At 38.2% G+C, this 22,100-nt stretch overlaps 2 protein-coding genes across 2 annotated transcripts; both read right to left on the bottom strand.

Moving 5' to 3' along the window:
* Positions 1 to 12,879: 12,879 nt before the first annotated feature.
* On the bottom strand, positions 12,880 to 14,665 carry LOC149615301 (uncharacterized). The gene is made up of 3 exons (XM_089857859.1): positions 14,064 to 14,665; positions 13,715 to 13,977; positions 12,880 to 13,571 (listed from the first exon to the last, which is right to left on the bottom strand). The coding sequence occupies exons 1-3, from the start codon at positions 14,663 to 14,665 to the stop codon at positions 12,880 to 12,882; spliced, it is 1,557 nt and encodes a 518-aa protein (XP_089713985.1).
* Positions 14,666 to 15,152: 487 nt separating this feature from the next.
* On the bottom strand, positions 15,153 to 17,720 carry LOC149615300 (uncharacterized). The gene is made up of 2 exons (XM_089857858.1): positions 17,480 to 17,720; positions 15,153 to 17,362 (listed from the first exon to the last, which is right to left on the bottom strand). Exons 1-2 carry the CDS (start codon positions 17,718 to 17,720, stop codon positions 15,153 to 15,155), a joined length of 2,451 nt encoding a protein of 816 aa, XP_089713984.1.
* Positions 17,721 to 22,100: the final 4,380 nt, after the last annotated feature.

Genomic DNA, 22,100 nt, shown 5'->3' with positions numbered 1-22,100 from the left:
TTTTTTATTTTTAACCATTTTGCCCATGAGGGTAACAGTTTAGGGGTTATATTTTTTTTTCAATGGATAAAAAAGGGGGGGGTTATGCTTCACTCTGATTCGAGTATTTTTAGAATAAATTCTTTTTTTGTGTATAAAGCATTCCAACTTTTCATCTTCCCTAGTTCCTTGAAATTTTATGCGGAGTCCCACACAGTTTGCCCATTAATCATTTGGTGACCACTTTGAAATGGAAAGTGAATATTTGTTCAGTGAACAAAAAAGGTCCGCGAGTTTTTGGCGATGGTATAAAAGTTAACGGGTTTTTTCATTTCTCAAAATTAAAAATAATGTCAGAAAACAGTATTTCGTTGTTATTGTGCTTTGGTGAAAGTAAGAAAAAAATACAAATTAAGGACAACTCTTTTTCAACTTTAATGGATCATCTAAAAAATAACGAAAGCTTAAAAGATTTCACGGGTGCAAACATTCTTTATCAGGTAAAAATATGTATATTTTTTGTGTACTATTTGCATTTCATAAGTTTCTATCCTTCAGTAAAAGATTGAAATATTAGTAGCGTTAAATTTCGTTAGTTTTTTATTCTAAAATGGGAAATACAGAAATAAATGGTAGTTATTACAATTTTATCGAGTTATGAAAAGTTTCGCTCAGTCCAATCTTTTCTCGTAAAACCTGTTTTAAAAAGCATCTGATACTGAATTTGAAATCATAGGTTTATGATGAGGATTTTGATGACTTTATTGATTTGGCGGAAGATAGCATTCTTGTCAACAAATCCAAGATCAAACTAGTCGTTAACGTATGTTTTATATCGCATTATAATTGGCGTTAAATAAGTAGTCAATTTAATGATATTGTTTTACAATATAAGAAAAAGCGTTCAAGTGAAGATTTTGAATCGCCAACTAGAAAACATATGAGAGATGATAATCATGATAGTCAAGAAACCAGCCTTAATAACGCTGAAAGTACAAACGCTATAGTAAGTTTTTTATTAGCAAGCATGCGACATACTTACGATTTTTATTTGAGTCCACTTGAATTACGATGCTACTACATAGGGTGTTTCAGATAAGTCTTCATGAGTAAAGTGTGATATTATTTGGTGATTTTGAGTCGAAAATGTTCTATGACATTTTGTCATCCAGGCCACCGTTTTCGAGTTATGATTGGAGAATTTTAGGGATGACCCCTTATTTAAATTAGCATTGACTTTCAATTTCTTAACGAAATTTTAGGGGTTATCCTTAAAATACCGGAATCTTAACTTGAAAACGGTGGCTCGGACATTTTGTCTTGAAATCAGCCAGAGAGCATCGCACTTAATTTTCGCCAGACTTTTTAGAAACACCCTGTATACCTTAAAAAATTCAATACACATTGTTACAAAGTACCATAGCGTTAAGTATTCGAAATGCAAATCCCGTCATCAGGAAATTTACTAATTTCAAATTATATTAGAGTGAAACCAGAACGGGAAACTCATGCGGGGAAAAAGAAAAGCATTTAGTGACATGGTAGGTTAATTTTTATTGTAAATAGTGTATAAGTCTGATAAGAAGTGAGATGAGACCAGAAGTAATGAGCTAACTAAATTCTTCACTCGGCGAAAGTGAATATTCTTGATAACACAAGAACGGTTGGCCCTCTAGTAGCTGTTTCTGAATTTTCTCTCCAAAACGTGAGACGCTCGCGGTGGTAGACGGCCGAACTAGATTCAAGGAGCCGCGTCCGCGTTCGGCCGCTTTAGGTTGAGGGGAAGGGGGTAGGAAATGTTTTTGGAACTTGACCAATTTTTTTCTCAGTAGTGTAGGCGCGTGGGAAGCGGCATAAAATCCTCAAATTTGTTCACTATTGCCAGGATCTACTATCAATGCTAGAGCCCTTCACTTCTATTCTCATCTCACTTCTGGTCTGATTATACAGGGTGTTTGGGATAGATAAATATCCAATAACGTTCTTAGATTGAAGTTTATTAACTTGGTCTATTATTTGTAAACAAAATGGGCAGTTTTACTCTGACACATGCGTGACAGTTCCTTGTTTAAGTGGCCAATGATTTTGGAGACCATATCTCCGTAGCTTAGATCCCAGTTCATTGAAATTTATGGCAGACTTATCAGAAACATCCGTTATAATTATAACTTGCTTCAGAATAAGTCAAACATAGCTACTAGAAGCCAACAGACAATATAGGGTAGTACTATTTAACTTACATCTATTTTAAATAATTTTCTGTCAATAATACGATCTGAGGTGTCAAAGTTAAATATTATTCAATGCCTCTGTAGCTACTTGTAGGAAAACAATGAAGCTATTAGAATAGAACACGCTCTCTAATACCGACATGTTTAAACATACCATATTTTACAACTCCGATGTCTAACTGGTAAATTATTAACATAGGGTGGCGGAAAATCTCCCCCAAATTTTTGGAGAGTTGTCTGCAACGAATTTTGCTTTGCAATACACCCTGCCTGATTTGCCACAAATTTTCCAAAATCCAGACTCCTATAATTCTCTCTCATCAAAGGAAAAAGCTACCATGAATAAAGAACTAAGAAGTCTTTTATTCAGTGACTGCATAAAAAGATTTGGTTTGCAAGTTACATCGTATCGAGTTAAAATATGAATATAGTGCGCTTCTGAAGGTAAGATCTTAAAAGACAATTCAGATTGAGCTTGCAGCACATAGACATTGTGTCAAATTACAAAAAGAAATATGGGAAAGAGTCATACAAAACTCAGCCCGCTGGTCAACCTACTTCTGAAACTAATATTCTTGTGAACGTTGTACGAATTGAGCTAGTTTAATTTAAATCAATTACAGCTAATATGAAACAATATTACGTGTAATTCTTTTTGTGTAATAAGACAGGACTTTTTGAGCGCCACTTTAAATATAATAAAATATATGTAAATTCCTTTATAGCCTTCCACCTTTGAACATTTTGAAGATGAGGAGAGTATTTCAGCTCATAAAGCAGTAATGGCTACGGAAATGAACAAAAAAGACATTGATTGGGTTTTAATTGACTTAAAAATGGATAAAACAATGGCAGATCGAAGACTAATAATTCAATCTGAAAATTTATCTAATATTTTTAAAGAATATCCTGCCCTTCACGATGCCAGACAAGTAGATTTATCAATTAATATTTTGATTTATTAAATAAACTAATTTGAACCATTAATTTTTAAGTTTAACATGGAATTTCGGAGAATTACGAATGTAAATATAGAAGAGAAGCTGAAAGATTCTCTAAAACTATATTCCGACAAAATCTGGAATATGGAAAAAAAAGATGTAACACATTTAAAATCAGAAATCATGCGCCTAGCTAAAAAGGAAAAACACTCAGAAGGAATACAATGTAATATATATTGGAAATGGGAATTTTGATAATCCACTCCTTAAATTTAAACTTTTTAGGTGCCAAATGCTACTTTTCAGTACTTTTAATTCCTACTCTCTTCAAAGAGAATTATGAGAGGTTTTTTTCTCTAAAGAAGAAGATATATCAAGAATTCCCAAAGTGCCAATTATCACATATAGTGGGCCTAAAGTCCTTGAGAGTCATCAGTATGAAATTTTTGTGGATGGTTTTAAAATCACAGAAGCCAATGACTTTATCAGCGCTTTTTCTATTCATTTCGCTTCTTTCTGGATTTTTAATGTCCAGTATCCTGGATCTCTCTATAAAACATACAGTTTTATTGAATCATGTTTAATGAATTTAGCATATACCAAGTGCCATCAATCTGTGAAAAAAATTGAGAGAATTTGCAAGGGCGAAAAATGAACACCTATTAATGATGAAGCATGAAAAATGAGTTATTTATGTCATAGTTAATTATGATACTTTCTAAATTTGATATGAAGCCTTGGAACAAAAATTAAGAAAATAAAATTTTTACTGAGCTGTATGAGAATTGTCTAGAAATTATGATAATTATTTAGAAATTATGGAGGAAAGGAGTGATAATGGCTGAGAAATCATGAATGAAAAGAATGGTAATATTAATGGTTCAAATTTGAAGTACAAATAGATTGATAACGGGTGAACAATTTACCAATTAAGGTGTTATAATGGCTTAGACTCTATGAAAGGAATGACAACGGTTTAGCCATAGGCCTAATATATGATAGTTATGATAATGGTTCAAGTATTATCCATGAAAGGAATGATAATGGTTCAAGTATAATCCATGAAAGGAATGATAATGGTTCGAGTATAATCCATGAAAGGAATGATAATGGTTTAGGCATAATTTATGAAAGGAATGATAATGGTTTAGGCATAATCCATGAAAGGAATGATAACGGTTTAGGTATTATCCATGAAAAGAATGATAACGGTTAAAATATTATCCATGATGGTAGTAATAATAGTTTAAATATCATTCATGATAGGCATAATAACGGTTTAAAACACATCCATGATGGGAATAATAACGGTTAAAATATTATACATGATGGGAATAATAACGGTTTAAATTTCATCCATGATGGGAATAATAACGGTTAAAATATCATCCATGATAGGAATAATAACGGTTGAAATATCATCCAAGATGGGACTAATAACGGTTCAAAAAACATCCATGATAGGAATAATAACGGTTGACATATCATCCATGATGGGAATAATAACGGTTTAAAACACATCCATGATGGGAATAATAACGGTTAAAATATTATACATGATGGGAATAATAACGGTTTAAATAACATCCATGATAGGAATAATAACGGTTGAAATATCATCCATGATGGGAATAATAACGGTTTAAATAACATCCATGAGAGGAATAATAACGGTTGAAATATCATCCATGATGGGAATAATAATGGTTGAAATATCATCCATGATGGGAATAATAACGGTTTAAATAACATCCATGAGAGGAATAATAACGGTTGAAATATCATCCATGATGGGAATAATAACGGTTGAAATATCATCCATGATGGGAATAATAACGGTTTAAATAACATCCATGATAGGAATAATAACGGTTTAAATAACATCCATGATGGGAATAATAACGGTTGAAATATCATCCATGATGGGAATAATAACGGTTGAAATATCATCCACGATGGGAATAATAACGGTTGAAATATCATCCATGATGGGAATAATAACGGTTGAAATATTATACATGATAGGAATAATAACGGTTTAAATAACATCCATGATGGGAATAATAATGGTTGAAATATCATCCATGATGGGAATAATAACGGTTTAAATAACATCTATGAGAGGAATAATAACGGTTGAAATATCATCCATGATGGGAATAATAACGGTTGAAATATCATCCATGATGGGAATAATAACGGTTAAAATATTATACATGATGGGAATAATAACGGTTGAAATATCATCCATGATGGGAATAATAACGGTTGAAATATCATCCATGATGGGAATAATAACGGTTAAAATATTATACATGATGGGAATAATAACGGTTGAAATATCATCCATGATGGGAATAATAACGGTTGAAATATCATCCATGATGGGAATAATAACGGTTTAAATAACATCCATGATAGGAATAATAACGGTTGAAATATCATCCATGATGGGAATAATAACGGTTGAAATATCATCCATGATGGGAATAATAACGGTTAAAATATTATACATGATGGGAATAATAACGGTTTAAATAACATCCATGATGGGAATAATAACGGTAGAGAATAGTAAGCCTCGATACCCGCGGGCAGCGCAGGGGGGGATGAATTTTTTCCCCCCATCCTCGATACCCGCGCAGGGTGGGTCAAATTTTTTTGGCCCCCCGGTACTTTTTGCCCCCTTCAATTCCGCCCCCGGAGGGGGTGGTACTTTTTTTCCCCCTCACTGACTTTCACCGTCTCTTTATTTCGCTGACTTTCACCATCTCTTTATTTCGTCGTCTCTTTACCCCCGCTCCATTCCCGTCTCTCTCTTTACCCCAGCTCCTTTCCCGCCACTGTATTTTTTTTACGCCGCCCCTCTCTCTCACTTTCTCTTTCGCCCCGAGCTCCATACCGGCGAAAGCGCTGTCAATGCGGGGGATCTTTTACCATCTCTCTCTCTCTAGCGCGCAATCTGGCCTCTCCCGCGTATTACTGAATTCCTCCTCTCTAGCTAGGTTCCCGTGTACGAGCCTGCGCGCGATCTCTCGCCTTTGGTCAACTCCGTACTGAAATGTACTTTCCCTCTCTCTAGGAAATCTCTCCCGAATTTTTACTTTTGCGCTATGTATGTTATCAAGCAAGAAACATTGAATATTTTTTAACAAGGTTTATTTATATATTTACACAAAGTATTTTTTCAAGTAAAGTATTAATATTACGGATGCGCTCGTTAAAATGCAATTTATCGATATAATAATAGTTCAAACGATCCTCGTAAGGTATTTTATATATTACGATTAAAGGGCAAAAAGTAACTTTTTTTTCACCATTGTAAGAGTCTTTTAGCTTCGTCTTTTCTTGATATGGAAGATATAGTCCTCGTTTTCCGAAGTAACGTATGATTCGATAGGCACATTGAGTGTTTGTTGCCCGAGAATGAACGGACAGTCGGGGTACAATTGTCTATGTTTATCGCGTACCGATTCCGGGGTTGCCCATACATGAAGAGTACCGTGGCAAAAGAAACATCTGAAGGTATGGTCCGTCTGGACTAGCGTTTTTTGCCCGAAAATGAATGGACAGTCGGGGTGCAATTGTCTATGTTTATCGTGTACCGATTCCGAGGTTGTCCATACTTGAAGAGTACCGTGGCAAAAGAAACATCTGTAGGTATCTCTACGGTCTAAATAAAACCCGTCTCGCGCTAGCTCGGCGGTATCAACGTAAAGCGACGTCCACGATTGGAAAGTTTTTAAACGGGCTTTTTCCGAATTCATGTCCTATTTAGCATATCGCGGTTCTTGGGGTCGCTGAAAATTTCTTTGACGTAGGTATCCAAAATTGCCTTTTGAATGACAGACTTTGGAATGCGAAACTCCATATAATCAGAGCGGGCGGTGGGTGGAACGTCGTGACCCTTGTCGTCTTCGATCGGTACGTTGTTTGTTGGAAGTCCGCGGATGAAGGGACAACTAGGAAAATGCCGTTTGTGCTCTTCGTGCACAGAATCTCGAGGTTTCCAACTGTTTAATATACCGTGACAAAAATAACACTCTACGGTATCGGTACCATACGTATATAAATAAAAAAATCCGTCTCTAGCTAAATCTCTGGGATTTGTATACGGGGCTTCCCAACGAGAGAAACTTTCACGTCTTTTCGCCTCGACGTTATTACTGGGTTATGAAGCCCAACGGCCTTTCCCGTTTGCTTATATAAAAACATATACACCCCCTAGTGGCTAAAGGAATTCATGTCCAGACCTGTTCACCCACTCCTTCCTTCCCCCACAACAAAAACTAAACTTTAACTAGAACCCAACCTATAACCGGAACTCCATAAAAACTAAACTCTAACAAGACCTAGGGCCCCTCGACAAAACGAAACAAAAGAGGCCCCTGTAAAAATAATCCGTGTCTAGACTTGCATACTATAACTAAAGCGTGTCAAGGATATATAGATATATATATGCAAAAACTAAACTTTAACTAGAACCCAACCTATAACCGGAACTCCATAAAAACTAAACTCTAACAAGACCTAGGGCCCCTCGACAAAACGAAACAAAAGAGGCCCCCGTAAAAATAATCCGTGTCTAGACTTGCATACTATAACTAAAGCGTGTCAAGGTTACATCATCTCGGTTTTATTAGAAATGAGGCCCACTCCTTCCTTCCCCCACAGCAAAAACTAAACTAAACTTTAACTAGAACCCAACCTATAACCGGAACTCCATAAAAACTAAACTCTAACAAGACCTAGGGCCCCTCGACAAAACGAAACAAAAGAGGCCCCTGTAAAAATAATCCGTGTCTAGACTTGCATACTATAACTAAAGCGTGTCAAGGATATATAGATATATATATGCAAAAACTAAACTTTAACTAGAACCCAACCTATAACCGGAACTCCATAAAAACTAAACTCTAACAAGACCTAGGGCCCCTCGACAAAACGAAACAAAAGAGGCCCCCGTAAAAATAATCCGTGTCTAGACTTGCATACTATAACTAAAGCGTGTCAAGGTTACATCATCTCGGTTTTATTAGAAATGAGGCCCACTCCTTCCTTCCCCCACAGCAAAAACTAAACTAAACTTTAACTAGAACCCAACCTATAACCGGAACTCCATAAAAACTAAACTCTAACAAGACCTAGGGCCCCTCGACAAAACGAAACAAAAGAGGCCCCTGTAAAAATAATCCGTGTCTAGACTTGCATACTATAACTAAAGCGTGTCAAGGATATATAGATATATATATGCAAAAACTAAACTTTAACTAGAACCCAACCTATAACCGGAACTCCATAAAAACTAAACTCTAACAAGACCTAGAGCCCCTCGACAAAACGAAACAAAAGAGGCCCCCGTAAAAATAATCCGTGTCTAGACTTGCATACTATAACTAAAGCGTGTCAAGGTTACATCATCTCGGTTTTATTAGAAATGAGGCCCACTCCTTCCTTCCCCACAGCAAAAACTAAACTAAACTTTAACTAGAACCCAACCTATAACCGGAACTCCATAAAAACTAAACTCTAACAAGACCTAGGGCCCCTCGACAAAACGAAACAAAAGAGGCCCCTGTAAAAATAATCCGTGTCTAGACTTGCATACTATAACTAAAGCGTGTCAAGGTTACATCATCTCGGTTTTATTAGAAATGAGGCTCAATCAATCCTTAACAACAAACCCCGAATAACGGGTCCTTGCAATACGTGTTTAGACACGTTCGCTCTCCTAGCTAGAAAAAATAGGCCCTGTTTAAAACTGTAATATGTGTATGTTGAAAAAATAAAATAATTTTTAGGGGAAAAAGACATTTATTTATTTTTTACATATAAAATTCGTTAAGTGTATCAAGATTGCACGAAATATTAATTTCGGCTTTGTTAGAATATGCCCATAAGGCGTAAATTAAAGCCTTGTCAAAGGCGCAGGCCGTTCGATGCTCACCGACTGGATGTGGGTACAAGCAACGTACGGGGAGAGAAGAAATGTCCGCGGTGGTGGCTTTCGGGCACTTGAAATCGTTTAGATCGTGCACCGTTCTGTTAAGGCGGTCCGATAGAAAGGCGACTTTGGAATCGCCCTTGGAGAAGATCAAATCGACCCCCTGAAGAGCAGCGGCGAGGCATTCGTCGATTTTGCTGTAAGAGGTTAGGCCAGCAGTCCAGTCCAGCTGGTGTAGATTACGCGAGACCCATTGGTTCTGGCGTTGTTTTGAAATCGCCACGTGAGATTTATTGTAGGGTGGCGCGAATGTCCAGGAAACGGTTGAAGGCTTTGCCTCGATGGTCGTTATGGCCAGTTCTTTAACGATGAGGTCTGTAGTGCCGTCACTACGAGTGCACCCGTTCAGGTATTCTAACTCAATAACGGCGGACTTCATAATAATAACTAGCGGCGAGTCTATGTATGACCGTGTAAAACCGAACAGAGGTTGAATATGAAACCTCAAACGACCGTTGGGCTTCTCTTATAGAGGCTGGAAACGATGAGGCCCGGACGTGGACTAATACCGAGTCGGGATTGGATACGAGAATTCCGAGGGGGGCGTGGTTCTCTTATAGAGGTTGGATATGATGACGTCATTCATCCACGGGTCCCTTTTAAATTTCTTGAAAAACAGGTTTGTGCTTCTTCTCCTCGTTCTGTGCATAATGTATACAACGCAGTATATACCGCAAGTGGAACTGTCGGGGGGCTGTAAAGCCCTTCTATTATAGTTTATTTTCGTAGAATTTTCTCTCATAAATGTTTTAATATCTTCTGTCAAGGGACCCAAGCCCAAGGAATCAAAATAATAACATTGTTTATTCCCATCTATATAGAGACAAATCCAATGACTACCGTTTCCTTTGTGATTATCTAGATTTATAACAAGGGACGCCGGATATCGAAGGATATATTTGGGTAGAACATCGCGTGGGTATACGCCCATGAAACCGGGGGTGTATCTCAAAATCCGAGTTCAAGTCGCAATTGTCCCTGTCGTATAGGGTTGTAATGATTTATATCTGACGCGGTACCATCTTGAGTCAAATCAAAACAGTAAAGCGTATAGCCTTTGGGATACTCCTACATAGATATTTCGTTACCATCGTCTTTGTAATGAGTACCAGATCCGGTAAACAGAGAATAATATGATCTAGCGTAAAGACCCTTTTTGAAATTTGGTCGCAAAGGCTTAGCGAGTACTTGTTCCGAGCCGATAATCGGATTAATATAATTCACGTTAAAGTTGTTGAATTCGAAAGGGTTCCAACCCAATTTGCCGTTATACGAGTTATGAGTTACTAATCCCGCTGTTAATCTGTTTGGTAAAACCCCTAAATATACGTTATCTATAGTAGTTTTTTGAATATTTGCCGCAATGGTAAAAACTTTCACTTCTGTCCTAGTGAATGGATATTTTGCCGTGGCTTTAGTCCAAGCCGATTCTAAAGGTAGCATTACTCGAGGGGCTACTCGCACTTTACGAATATATAAACCTACTTCGAGTATTTCGTGCTTGTACCACACGCCACCGGGGGGAGGAGCTCCGAGCAAAACAAAACCCGGTTTATTTCGGGTCATCCTGACTCTAAGACTGACGCCATTGGGTATGAATTTTGAAACGTTAAACATATCAGCGTGTAGGGCTCCGTACATTTCAATCTCTTTCGATTCCTTTGCTAACTCTTTCCTGACAATATGCCCCTGGTTTTCAGTTACAGAAACCATTTTCCCAGCCGTATCTTTATGCCATAAAGAAGAAGTTAAATGAGATTTTTTAGCGTCTCCGCCATAGTTTAGCAATGTTTCTAGGTAGGCTTTGAAGGCGTAGTTTCCTGTTGAAGATGAAATAGGCGTATCATTGGCGGTTACTTCTACCGTATCCCAGAGTGAGTGTAAAAAATTGTTGACGGGCGCTACGTTATCGGCTTCAACAAGATCGGTACCATCCGTATGTACTATTTTAGCTCGAACATAAAGCATAGTTAGAGAGGCGTCAATATATTCTTCACCGTTTCCAGGAACGTAAAATTCAATCTGAGAGTCTCCATCCAAAACCGAAATAGGTCGATAGCAAACATATTTGGCCGATTCTACCGATGTTTGAATCGGGACAGATTCGAAAAAGTCCAGCTCAGATATTGTCGCTTGAAACATGTTTAGGAGAATATATCGTGTCGTCTTGACCTGTAGGGTATACGACGGCGAACTGGCTTTATTTTCCTGGTAGCCGCTCGTTTTATACCTTTTTTACTTTGAGCCCGTTTTCGTTTCAAGGGTTTTTTACGTCTGCGACGTTTCCCCCCTCCCCCATGCTGTGTTCTAATATCATCTAAAGTTTCCGTTACTCTTTTCTTAGCAGCCTCTTTAATATCCTTGCCCGATACTACGTCACTTAAAATTTTGGTCCCTGTACGAACAGCTTTTCTGCCGAGAAATTTGGCACCGCTTGTAAGCAAAGGCCTAACAAACCTTACCAATCCGGAAAAAAAACTCCCAAATCCGTGACCTTTCAAATTAGGGTTATTTCCTATATAATACCCTCCGCCCCCGCTTGATTATTGTAATATCGCTTGTAGCAACATTCTCGCCTTTCTAAGACGTCGGGCTTAGGCATCGCAAGTGTAGTTTAACCGTTAAGCTCCCGTATTCAAATGGCGCCGGTTCCCCTAAACTATTCCTTATATTAACTTCGATGATATCAAAGTAATTTTTACCAACGGGTACGTAATGAGGATTGGTAAAGGTTTGAAATATTTGAGACCCGTAAGGTTTCTTGGCGTCGACCGAAACGATCCGTAGTAAAGGAACCGAATGATCGCCTACAATCTGATCGCTAGCGATATTTAAATAGATGAATAACTGGTCCGGAACGTGGTAATTCAAATTAGAGGGCCTTTGGCTACGACCTATACATTCGCTAGCTTCGTCGTATCCAAGAATTTCGGCAACGGTTTTTTCGAATTTTAAATAAGGTTTCAATAATTTTTCAGATTGGGCTATAGTAATGTGTCCGGTTACGTTATCGTAAATCAACCGCAATATTGGGCCATTTTTGTCGAACGAATTATTTATGACATTTATTAAATGTTCTATAGACTTGTAAAACCCCGGGGGAACGTCGGGCATAACTAGGGTCTCCCTCCTAGCGTCTTTACTTTTTTCTCTCTTTTCTTTCCTTCGACTACATCCCCAACTGTATATTTGCTCCCGTATCTGGAAACGTTATGAAAACTAACATCACGTTCTTCCTTAGGCCTTGGCACGTTGTAAAAAGTAGACGTATACATTATATCTACTAGAGCCACTTCCCATTTTCCATTTAAATGAATAGGATTAGGTAGCTTGGTACAGTAATGCGCCCTGGTATTATCGGGAAATAACGAGCCGTTGACGTTACTTGGTAGGGTTAGGTAAAACGATTGATTCGACATCTTCTCCACGAACCCAAGAGGTTTGGGTTTTCGGGTAACCTTCCCAAGATACTAATAACTCCAATTTACCACGCCTTTTTCGCCGCTTTATGATTTTTTCAATGTTGAACCGTTGGGGTTTAACCGTTTTCTGAACCTCTTCGCGATAGAACACGCCACTTATAGGGTTTCCTTCCAGATCCTTTAACTTGTAAATCACTGGATCACGGGCAGTTCCGATAAAATCAACTTGGAAAACTTCGGTGGAGTAATTGGCTTCGTAACCCTTTTCAAAAACCATTTTTACTTTGCTAACCCTGACGTAATCACCCACTTTTATTCGGGGGGGGGAGGGCGTTTTTCTGTCCTTTGCTTTCAGTCCCGTAAATATTTCTATACACTTCTAATATATTGGTTGGCTTAACATTATTTGGTGTCATCTTAATAGTACTATGCCAAGCGCCGTTATACGCCGTCACTATATCTCGCAGGTGGTCGATATACCTTCTAGTATGGAGATGGGTAAACAGTTTAAACATACGAGACTTTAGCGTTCTATTCACTCTTTCTACAATGGGGGCGTGGTGGACGTCATTCTCGGTTGTAAAGAATTTAACCCCCTTTTCTTTGAGAAATTTTCTGACCGAGGAATTCAAAAATTCCTTCCCTTTATCCGTTTCTATTCTAATCGGTATTTGATCTTTGAATATAAGAGCTAAGGCTCTAACAACTTCTTTTCCCGTCTTACGTAGTAAAGGCACGACCCATAGTTTTCTACTAAAACAATCTATACACGTCAATAGAAACGTGTAGTTATCATTATCTTTGGCCAAGGATCGCATGTCAACCAAGTCTATTTGGTACAAATCACCGATATTGTGAACTATAATTTGGCGCCTCTTAAACTTTTTACGAGCCGTTTTATGCAAAGTATACGGGGTGGAACTTTCCAAAAACGAAATTACTTCCGCTTTCGATATACCATCATCTTTAACAGCTCGATGTAAAGCGTCTATTCCTGAAAACGAGGCGGGGTTAGAAGGATCATAGTATATGGCTTTTAATTTTTCGGTGTTGTCGGGCTGAAGCTCAGCCATTTTGGTATTATAGAAGAAGATTTCCTTTTCGTAACGTAACGTGGCCCGCTTGAATTTTCTTTACCGTAATTTCTTAGCCTCCGCTTTAACGGAGTTCGTTTTGGCGGGGAAGTGAAATGAAGGAGAGGAGGGGGAAGAAGGGGGGCTGTTTCGGGAGAGACGGTGGCTTTTGGCCCTTCAATTTCTTTTACAATGTTATGAAAATCGCTCCAGCCCTCGGGTATTTCTTTAAGGGGGGAAATGTAATGGTATACTAACTGCGCTATATCAGAATTTTTGATCTCTCGTCCGTTTACAAAAACTCTTCCTTCTTTCGACCACGTCTCGCTGTGAATTAATCGCTCGGCGTTTCATAATTCAAATGAATGCTCTTGTATGATACGAGTCTTATTTATCTCTTTTTGGGCACGTACACTACCATTGTCTCATCGGGAAATATTTTTGTTCTAACCCTATAATCTTCGGGACAGTTTTGTTTAAAGTCCAGTAGCAAATACGAATGAGGTTGTTCTGTAGCGTCCAAGTAACTTTCCATTAAAAATTTCGGGTTACGCGGGTACATTTGTCTAGCTAGATAATTTATTTGTAATTTATCTCTAACCTGCTTGAACAGTATCAAATAATTTGTGTTTAAACTGATGTCCCTAGCGTCGCTGGATTTATGATAGAGATTTTGAGTTAAATATAACACGCTTAAATTACGATGATGACTAAACTTGGTAAAAATTGAACCGATCAAACCTGATTTGTTCTGATCCATTAAATCGTCTATTACTAGAAGACAATTTCGAGAGCCGTCGTACTCGTTCATATCCGGCAAACCTTCCTTAAAGACAACCAAACCTTTCAATCTGTCGTAAAATGGTTGATATTCTGAATAATAGAAAATAATTTCGGCGATATTGGGTTCAAACATTTCCCGATGATTTTTAATGATTCTTTCGCAAAGAAACGTCTTTCCAGCCCCACTCGGTCCATTTACCGTTATGGTACACGGATGATAAAAAGGAATCATTGTTCTCCGAGTTCTCGAGCTTAAATAAATTAAACATTAAGTAGTCTAGCGTTAATATAGGGGGGTCGCGCGCATCTTCTTCTCGCGGGAAATAACGCGTCGTGCGGGAAAACGCGCCGTGCATCGCGGGAAAGAACGCGCCGCGTATAAACGCGTATGACAGGAAAGCGAAAAAAGAACAAAATCAGTTTAAAAATTTTTTATTATTTTAAAAACTTTTAAATATACAATATACACTTTTAAATAAATAAATAAATTAGTCAATAAATTAGTTTTAAATAAATAAATTAGTTTTAAATCAATAAATTTGTTTTAAATTAGTCAATTAATAAATTAGGCAATTTGTAAATAAACTTTTAAATTAGTCAATAAATTAGTCAATAAACTTTTAAATTGGTAAATAAACTTTTAAATAAATTAGTTTTAAAAAAACTTTTAAATTGGTAAATAAATAAATCAATAAATTAGTTTTAAATTAGTCAATAAATTAAGTTGGACGTTGGTAACCATAGGGGACTGTTTTGAAATTGTCTAGTATGCGGATTTTATCGACCGTGGCTCTATAAACTTTGTGGGTATCTATAGAGACAAGCGTGTGATTGGGAAGCCTAGTAATATGTCTCGGAATTGGAACAGTTATGGGTAAAAGGGGTTTATCTAAATCGACGCCTAGTAGTCCTTTTAAAGTTTCGTGATTGACTAGTTTCTCGTTAGAGACATTAAGACGAAACCCTTTGACTTTGGTTGTATTGAACCTTTTGCCAGAGTCGGGATCTGTTACCCAATAACTGTAATTTTTGCATCCGCCACTGACAAAGGTATCAATGTAGGCGTTTTTACCATAACCTTCCAATTCGTTGGTCATTTCACCCAGAAAGTTACCAGTTTCTATTAGCGGTATTCCCAGGGGGGACATGTACACAAGCGAGTCGGTATCGTAATAATAGCATTTATCCCCAACCATTTCCAGATATTCTAATAAACAAAGTCGGGCCATAGCCGTTGTATAGCAAGCTATGGAGACGTTGGTATGCTTCAAAACAACGTCGGCCTCAGTCGTAGGAACCCATTTGACTAGCAGCGTTTCTTGATTAATGGTTAAAACGCTTTTTACTTCAACATCCGGGTTACTTAAGAGTTCGTAAAGTCTACGGGGTTCTTTGATAATTTCCGTTTTGGTTGGTTTGACTCTTTCCCCGAATTTACCCCAAAGACTATTCAGGGCAAGTTTTGCTACGCTACGCAACCCTTCGTTTCTTTTAATCTTGGCTGGGTTTAAAAGTACGCCCTCTCTAATTTTAAAATTTTTAATATAATTGTCACGTTCCTCGGGGGTAACGCAATCGGATGGGTACCCACTAGCCGTCTGCTTATGAAGAAGGAACGAATCAACGTATTTTTGAAACAAGCCGACTTCGCCAGTTTCGGGGTTATATTGTCTCACCTTGTATTTCCAAGCCTCTATCTTTTTTAAAATAACATAACCCCGATTTACAGCGGCACGAAGTTCGTCAATCACCCAAGTGCCGACTAGTTTTCGCTCTTCGTCGGAATGGTGGCAGTCTCCTTGGAAACGTTTCAAGGCGCACTCCCGGCAAAGAGTGAACACTAATTTATTGTTTAACCTTGTTGGCAAAACGGGGTGAAAGAGGCTAATTGGCGGTAAAACTTCGCATTTCAGAAATCCATCGAATGTGAAAATGTCGGGAATATTATCCAGTAAAATTTCTGGGTGCCCGACTGGCAGCTTCTTTCTCTTGTTGACGAAAGGATAGAGACTAGTTACGTCAACGTAATGCATTTTTTCGCTGCCGGATACTTTATGGTATAGTTTAAGTACCGATGTTCTTCCACCAAAAAAGGCATCGCGAGGATTTAAAGGCTCGCGGACTTTATCTTTAATGTTTTCTGCCTCCAGAAAAACACCGATAGCCGGATTATCGGTTTTATCTTTAGCCCAATCACATTCCCACTTCGTTATTACTTTAAAGCCAGCTTTCTCGATTCGTTCCTTCTTTTTTAAAGTTCTGACGTACAAGGTGTTCAAGGTTTGACCCGGATCACCTTGTAAAGATTGGTTGCGGTTGACTTTGTAGCATTTGGGGCAACCATGGAAATAACACCCGTTAAACTCTAGAACATCTTTTTCATACAAGCCGTCCACTTTCATTTTCAAAACTTTGGCTTCAACGCCATTAAACGCAGACTGTACATTTACGCCGTTTTCGTGAGCATACCAGGATAACCATTCTATAGCCACTAGTGACTGATTATCAGTCATCCTATAGAGGTTATGCGGAATAATGCCTATAGAATCTTTATCCATAAAGTGCCTCCTGTATACCCAGCTACACAAACCGGCTATAGTACACGCGACCTGGAAAGGCTCCACCTGGGCAATATCCAAGAAAATTTTTCTAAAAGCTAGACAACCTAACTTTAATATCACAACATCCTTGACGCAATAAAACTTTAATTCCTCCAGAAAATTAAAGCCTTTTTTCTCCTCAATTTGCTTATCGTACCACGCCATACACTCTTTGAGATTTTTGGAGGTTAAATTTTCCGACCCGTAAGCCTCGGGTGGTGGCATTTGGTCTTCTAAGACATAATTTGTTGCTAATTGATTATTAAGATCGAAGACGTGATCCTTCACAACGTTAAATAAAAAATGAGGGAAATAACCCTTTGTAGCGTCTTGTAACCCGAAAGTGTCGGCGAATTTAGAGAGTGGTACGGAGATAAAATTGAAAGAGTCAAGGAAATTTAAATTAAAGACAGTTAAATTTATAATTTTAGTGCCGTTAATTATACAGTTAGGTTTAAATTCTTCGACTAGAGCCATAATCTCTCGTAATAGAAACTGATTATCGTAGCCGCTAGCATTATGGGCCAATAGAATCACCTTCTTGACAGAGGCTAATGTTCTTAGAAAAGCTAAAAAATTCGAAACCGGCTTTGCCCCTTCAAAAACTCTCTGTCTTGGTCCGAGTGACCCACATTTCGCGCAGACGAAAGCTGCCTCGGGCACGTCAATACAACTTTCGCAGACCATCTCTGACACGCAGAGAATGGCCTGGTGGACTAACACCCCTTTTTTTCCTCGGATTCTAATATCTGAATCGCTTCAAAATCATAGAAAATGTAAAGCATATCAGGGGCAACTTTCTGTTTCTTAGCTTGGCGAACTTTAGGAGGTTCTTCTTTAATTACCTGAACGTAACAATAGTGCGGACTGGGCGTGTATCTACTGCAGATAGAACAATAAATTTCACCGCACGTATGGAGTTGATTTTTACGCTTAAATAAATTTATTTGCGTGAAACATTGTTTGCAATGAAATAGTTGCGCGCAGATACTCTTCCCGTCTACACCATCTTGTTTATGATAATTAAAGCATTCATCTCCTTTGAAAACCTTGAGACATTTATCACACGCTCGGTCAGCACCCGTACAAGTTTGATCTCGTAAGCAATTGTAACAATAAAGATTGCAACTATGATCTCTCTTGTTTCTAAATCCTACCAGACAATTTTCACAGTAATGGTCCATCCCGAATAAAGGTCTTAAGGACGTGACGACGTTGTAATGCCTGTTTTGATTAATTAATATCAAACGAGGTCTATTGTCGTCAATGTTGATTTCCCCCAAAATCAACTCGGGCAAATTATTTTTAAAAATATATATTAATATACTATATTGCGCTAATTCGGCTTTAAATTTTTGTATAGATTCTACTTTGCCGCAGTCTTTTGAATTAACTTTTGCTTTACGGCAAAGCTCTATAGCGGCATCTCGTTGAGAAGCCGTATCGCCTCGATCCGCTCGCGTGTACGAAATCGATTTAAATTTGTTTTTAAGCGCGATATTAGTCGGATTTCTCTTATGTTCCGAATGCGCAATTGCCACGGAAAGCGCGCGTGGCAAACACAGATTATCATTGTTCACTATCCTGATAATTCCTCGGGAGTCGCGAGAAAAGATATCAAAGGACCGCACTCCTTTGGGAGCAGCTCGGCCAAAACCTTCAACCGGGATTCTCACCACGTGAAATTTTAAGACGATGGGTCCCAAAAAGAATCTTTCAAACTCATCGTCGTATAAAACTGACTCTATCTCATCTAAAACAAATTTAGAGTCCAATTGATCGGCTCTACGAAACAAGAGTGATATCTCGCCCCGGTTTGGCAAGCTTAAACTCTCGGCCGTTATCTGTATCATATCAGATGGAGCTAGCCTATTAAGAACGGCCTGGACAATATTGGCTAAGCCCTCAACCAAATTATTAGTTATTCTTACAGTGATTTCGAGACCAGTTAGGTTAAATCTAGGGTACATTTGTACCCTTTGACCCGAAATTTCACAGTGGGGTAGAGAATCTATTGGAGTCATAACTGCCTCCCTCGCCCCGCCACCTGATTGATCAGGGAAATTACTAAGACCTGAAAAATCTATAGAGGCGAAATCGTTTTGAGAGGCGAAACCCAGCTCGGGATTAGCGTTTAAAAAGTCGGCAACTAGACGGTCATTCTGTGAGGATTCAAATTCCCGCACTAGTGAATCTTCAAAATTGAAAAAGTCTGAAACTATACGATCATTTCTGGAAGATTCAAAATCCCGAACAAGCGAATCTTCAAAATTGTTTAAAGCCTTAATCATACTTTCATCATGCCCGTCAATGAGTAGATTTTCAGCCCGTATATCGTCTATATCGCGTTGACCTATTTCAAATGCCCTTTGTTCGAAACGAGCCATATATAGCTCACTACACGCTAAAGGCAAATTATTATAGAATGTTTCCAACTCTTTAATGTCGCGGCATTGTTCAGGCTCGCGCGGTACGCTTAACATATATTTAAATATGTCGGTAAATGTTTCGAGAATAGCGTATCCTCTATTAGACAAAAAGGCCGGTAAAATTTCCCCGACTGCAGCTAGGTTAAGTTTAGCTGGGTTAAGTTTGAGTAATGTACATAAATTAAAGAAAAAAGCGTAAATCTTCTTAAGGGGCCATGGTCGTAAGACAGCCAGCTCCTCGACCTCGAATAAAATAGATTCTTGGTCCATCTTGACGCGTTTTTATAGTAAAAAAAAACTTACGTTAAATGCTGTCCCCGTGAAAAAGAAAAAAGAAAAAAAAATACGTTACCTTTCAAATCGTAGAAGAGACGCGTCCGGGCAAGCTTTCTAAAACCTTATCTTAAAAGCGAGACTAGTAATAAATGCTTTCCGTCTTGACTTTATAACTCTGAAGTAGATAATGAGTTTTGCATGCTCGACATATTGTCTTATATAGGCCTTAGCCCTCTCTTTACCCTCCCCCATGCTGTACGTAACGGAAAGAAAAAGTTCCGGCGAGAACGTAAGGTTTTAGATACACTCCCCGCCCTCCCTCCGATAGAGGCCATACTCTAAGTAGAACAAAAAACTCATCTTCGCCCGTCTTTGCCCAGACACGTTGAAAGAGGCCCGATTTTACTCAAACTGGAACCAAACTATAACAAACCCCCCATACCCATTCCACCCCCACCCCAAAAACTAAACTTTAACTGGAACTAAACTAGAACCAGCCCCCCCACCCATCTCACCCATCACACCAAAAACTAAACTCCTCTTCGTCCGTCTTTGCCCAGGCACGTTCACCTTCTAGTCTACTGAAAGAGGCCAGATTTTAACTGGAACTAACCACCCCCTCCCCCTCCTTAAAGAATGAAGGCTTGTAAACCAAGGGTAGAAATTCACTTTGAGCTAGACCTTCGAGTGAGAAAGTCGCTTAAAATGTAAGTTAAATTTACGTAACAGTTTTTGGGCGTTCGTTTGGTAATAACACCGGATGCTTTCTTTAGATAAGAATGGATGTTGATAATTTTCGTAAACGGAAACTCCCATCGAAACCTCGTAAAATCAACTCGAGATTTCATTTAGGACAAGTATTTCTATCTTTTGGATTCACACCTGATCTCAATATAGAGATTAGAATATGCATGAAAGAACCAGATTTTTCTACGTTTCGCTTTGATGTTGACACTTGGCAAGCTTTTGCATCCAAAATTGGTCCGCTTAGCGTTTGGACTAGCTGCGAAGAACACACGTCATACGACGCTATTTTAGCCGATACTCCAGTATCTTCGACGTCCGCTCACGCCACCTTCAACAGTCTAAAGCTGGAAACCAATATCACGGGCGGAAAGACTCATGAATTCACGTTGAACGCCTCAGAAGCTAGCGAGTTAAATCGTCTAATGCCATATATCAATGACCACATGAAAAAACTTGTTGCGAATGAACAGTTTTATTTATTGCTATGCGATTTGATTTGCACTGAGCTTATTACCATATATAAAATACTAGAACTAGATTATGGAGAGTTCTTTTCTTTTGACGAAATCGAAGATCATATTAATTTTGACCGTGTACTATCATATTTTAGCTTGTACGTTTCGCCGTATAAAATATTAATGGATTTCGAAGGTAGACTAAAGGAACGCGCAATAAGTTTTGATTTTCAATCGTATAATATATTCAATATATTATTGTCTCAAACTTCTTATTTAAAGAAGCGTTTAAATGTCGTTAGTCTTTTTGGCCTGGTGTAAATTTTTAATGAAATAAATATTTTTAAAACGTAATTTTTGTCCTTTTATCAGGATATTTGATTATAACGGTATACGCTAAACCAGAGGCCTATTTTTTTCCAGCCAAGAGAGAGAGAGAGAGGTAAGTCTAGGCACGATGAAGGCTGGGAAAGGTCAGTTTCGTGTGACCTTAACTGTAATATGATGGACAATAAAATCATTTTTAGTTAAAAGCGAAGAGGCCTATTTTTTTCTAGCAAAGAGAGCGAACGTGTTTGAACACGTTTTGCAAGGATCCGTTAGTTGGGGTTTGTTGTTAAGGAACAGAGACGATTGGGCCCCATTTCTAATTAAACCGAAATGATGTAACCTTGGCACACTTGAAGCATTTTAGTTATAGTTACCATATGACCTCTTTCATGGTATTGTTGAATAGACATTCGAGTCTAGACACGATGTAGGTTAGGGAAAACATCCTAGGCCAGTTTCGTGCGAAACTTAACGGTAATATGTTGAACAATAATTTCATTTTTTAATTTAAAGCGTAGAGGCCCATTTTTTTCTAGCAAGGGGCGCCAAGTCTGGGCACGTTTATTTTTGTAGGTTGGGATAAATTTAACTGTGATATATGCTGAACAATAAAATCATTTTTTAGTTAAGAACCATAGAGGCCTAATTTTTCTAGCAAGTCTACACATGATTATATAAAAACTCTACATCCTGGGTGAGCTCTATTACGTGTAATCTTAGGTTTTGTATATTGTTATCTTAGGTTTTGTATATTGTTAAGGACATAATAATCTAGAGGGTCCGTGATTTAGCGTCATTACAACCCGGATTCTCTATACTATAAATACGAA

The sequence above is a fragment of the Phalangium opilio genome, unplaced genomic scaffold, assembly GCF_054372755.1.
Source record: "Phalangium opilio isolate 3A_F unplaced genomic scaffold, DU_Popi_V2 ptg000225l_1, whole genome shotgun sequence".
NCBI lineage: Eukaryota > Metazoa > Arthropoda > Arachnida > Opiliones > Phalangiidae > Phalangium > Phalangium opilio.
The sequence above is the reverse complement of the archived record's forward strand: the minus strand, read 5'-3'. Positions and strand labels throughout refer to the sequence as shown.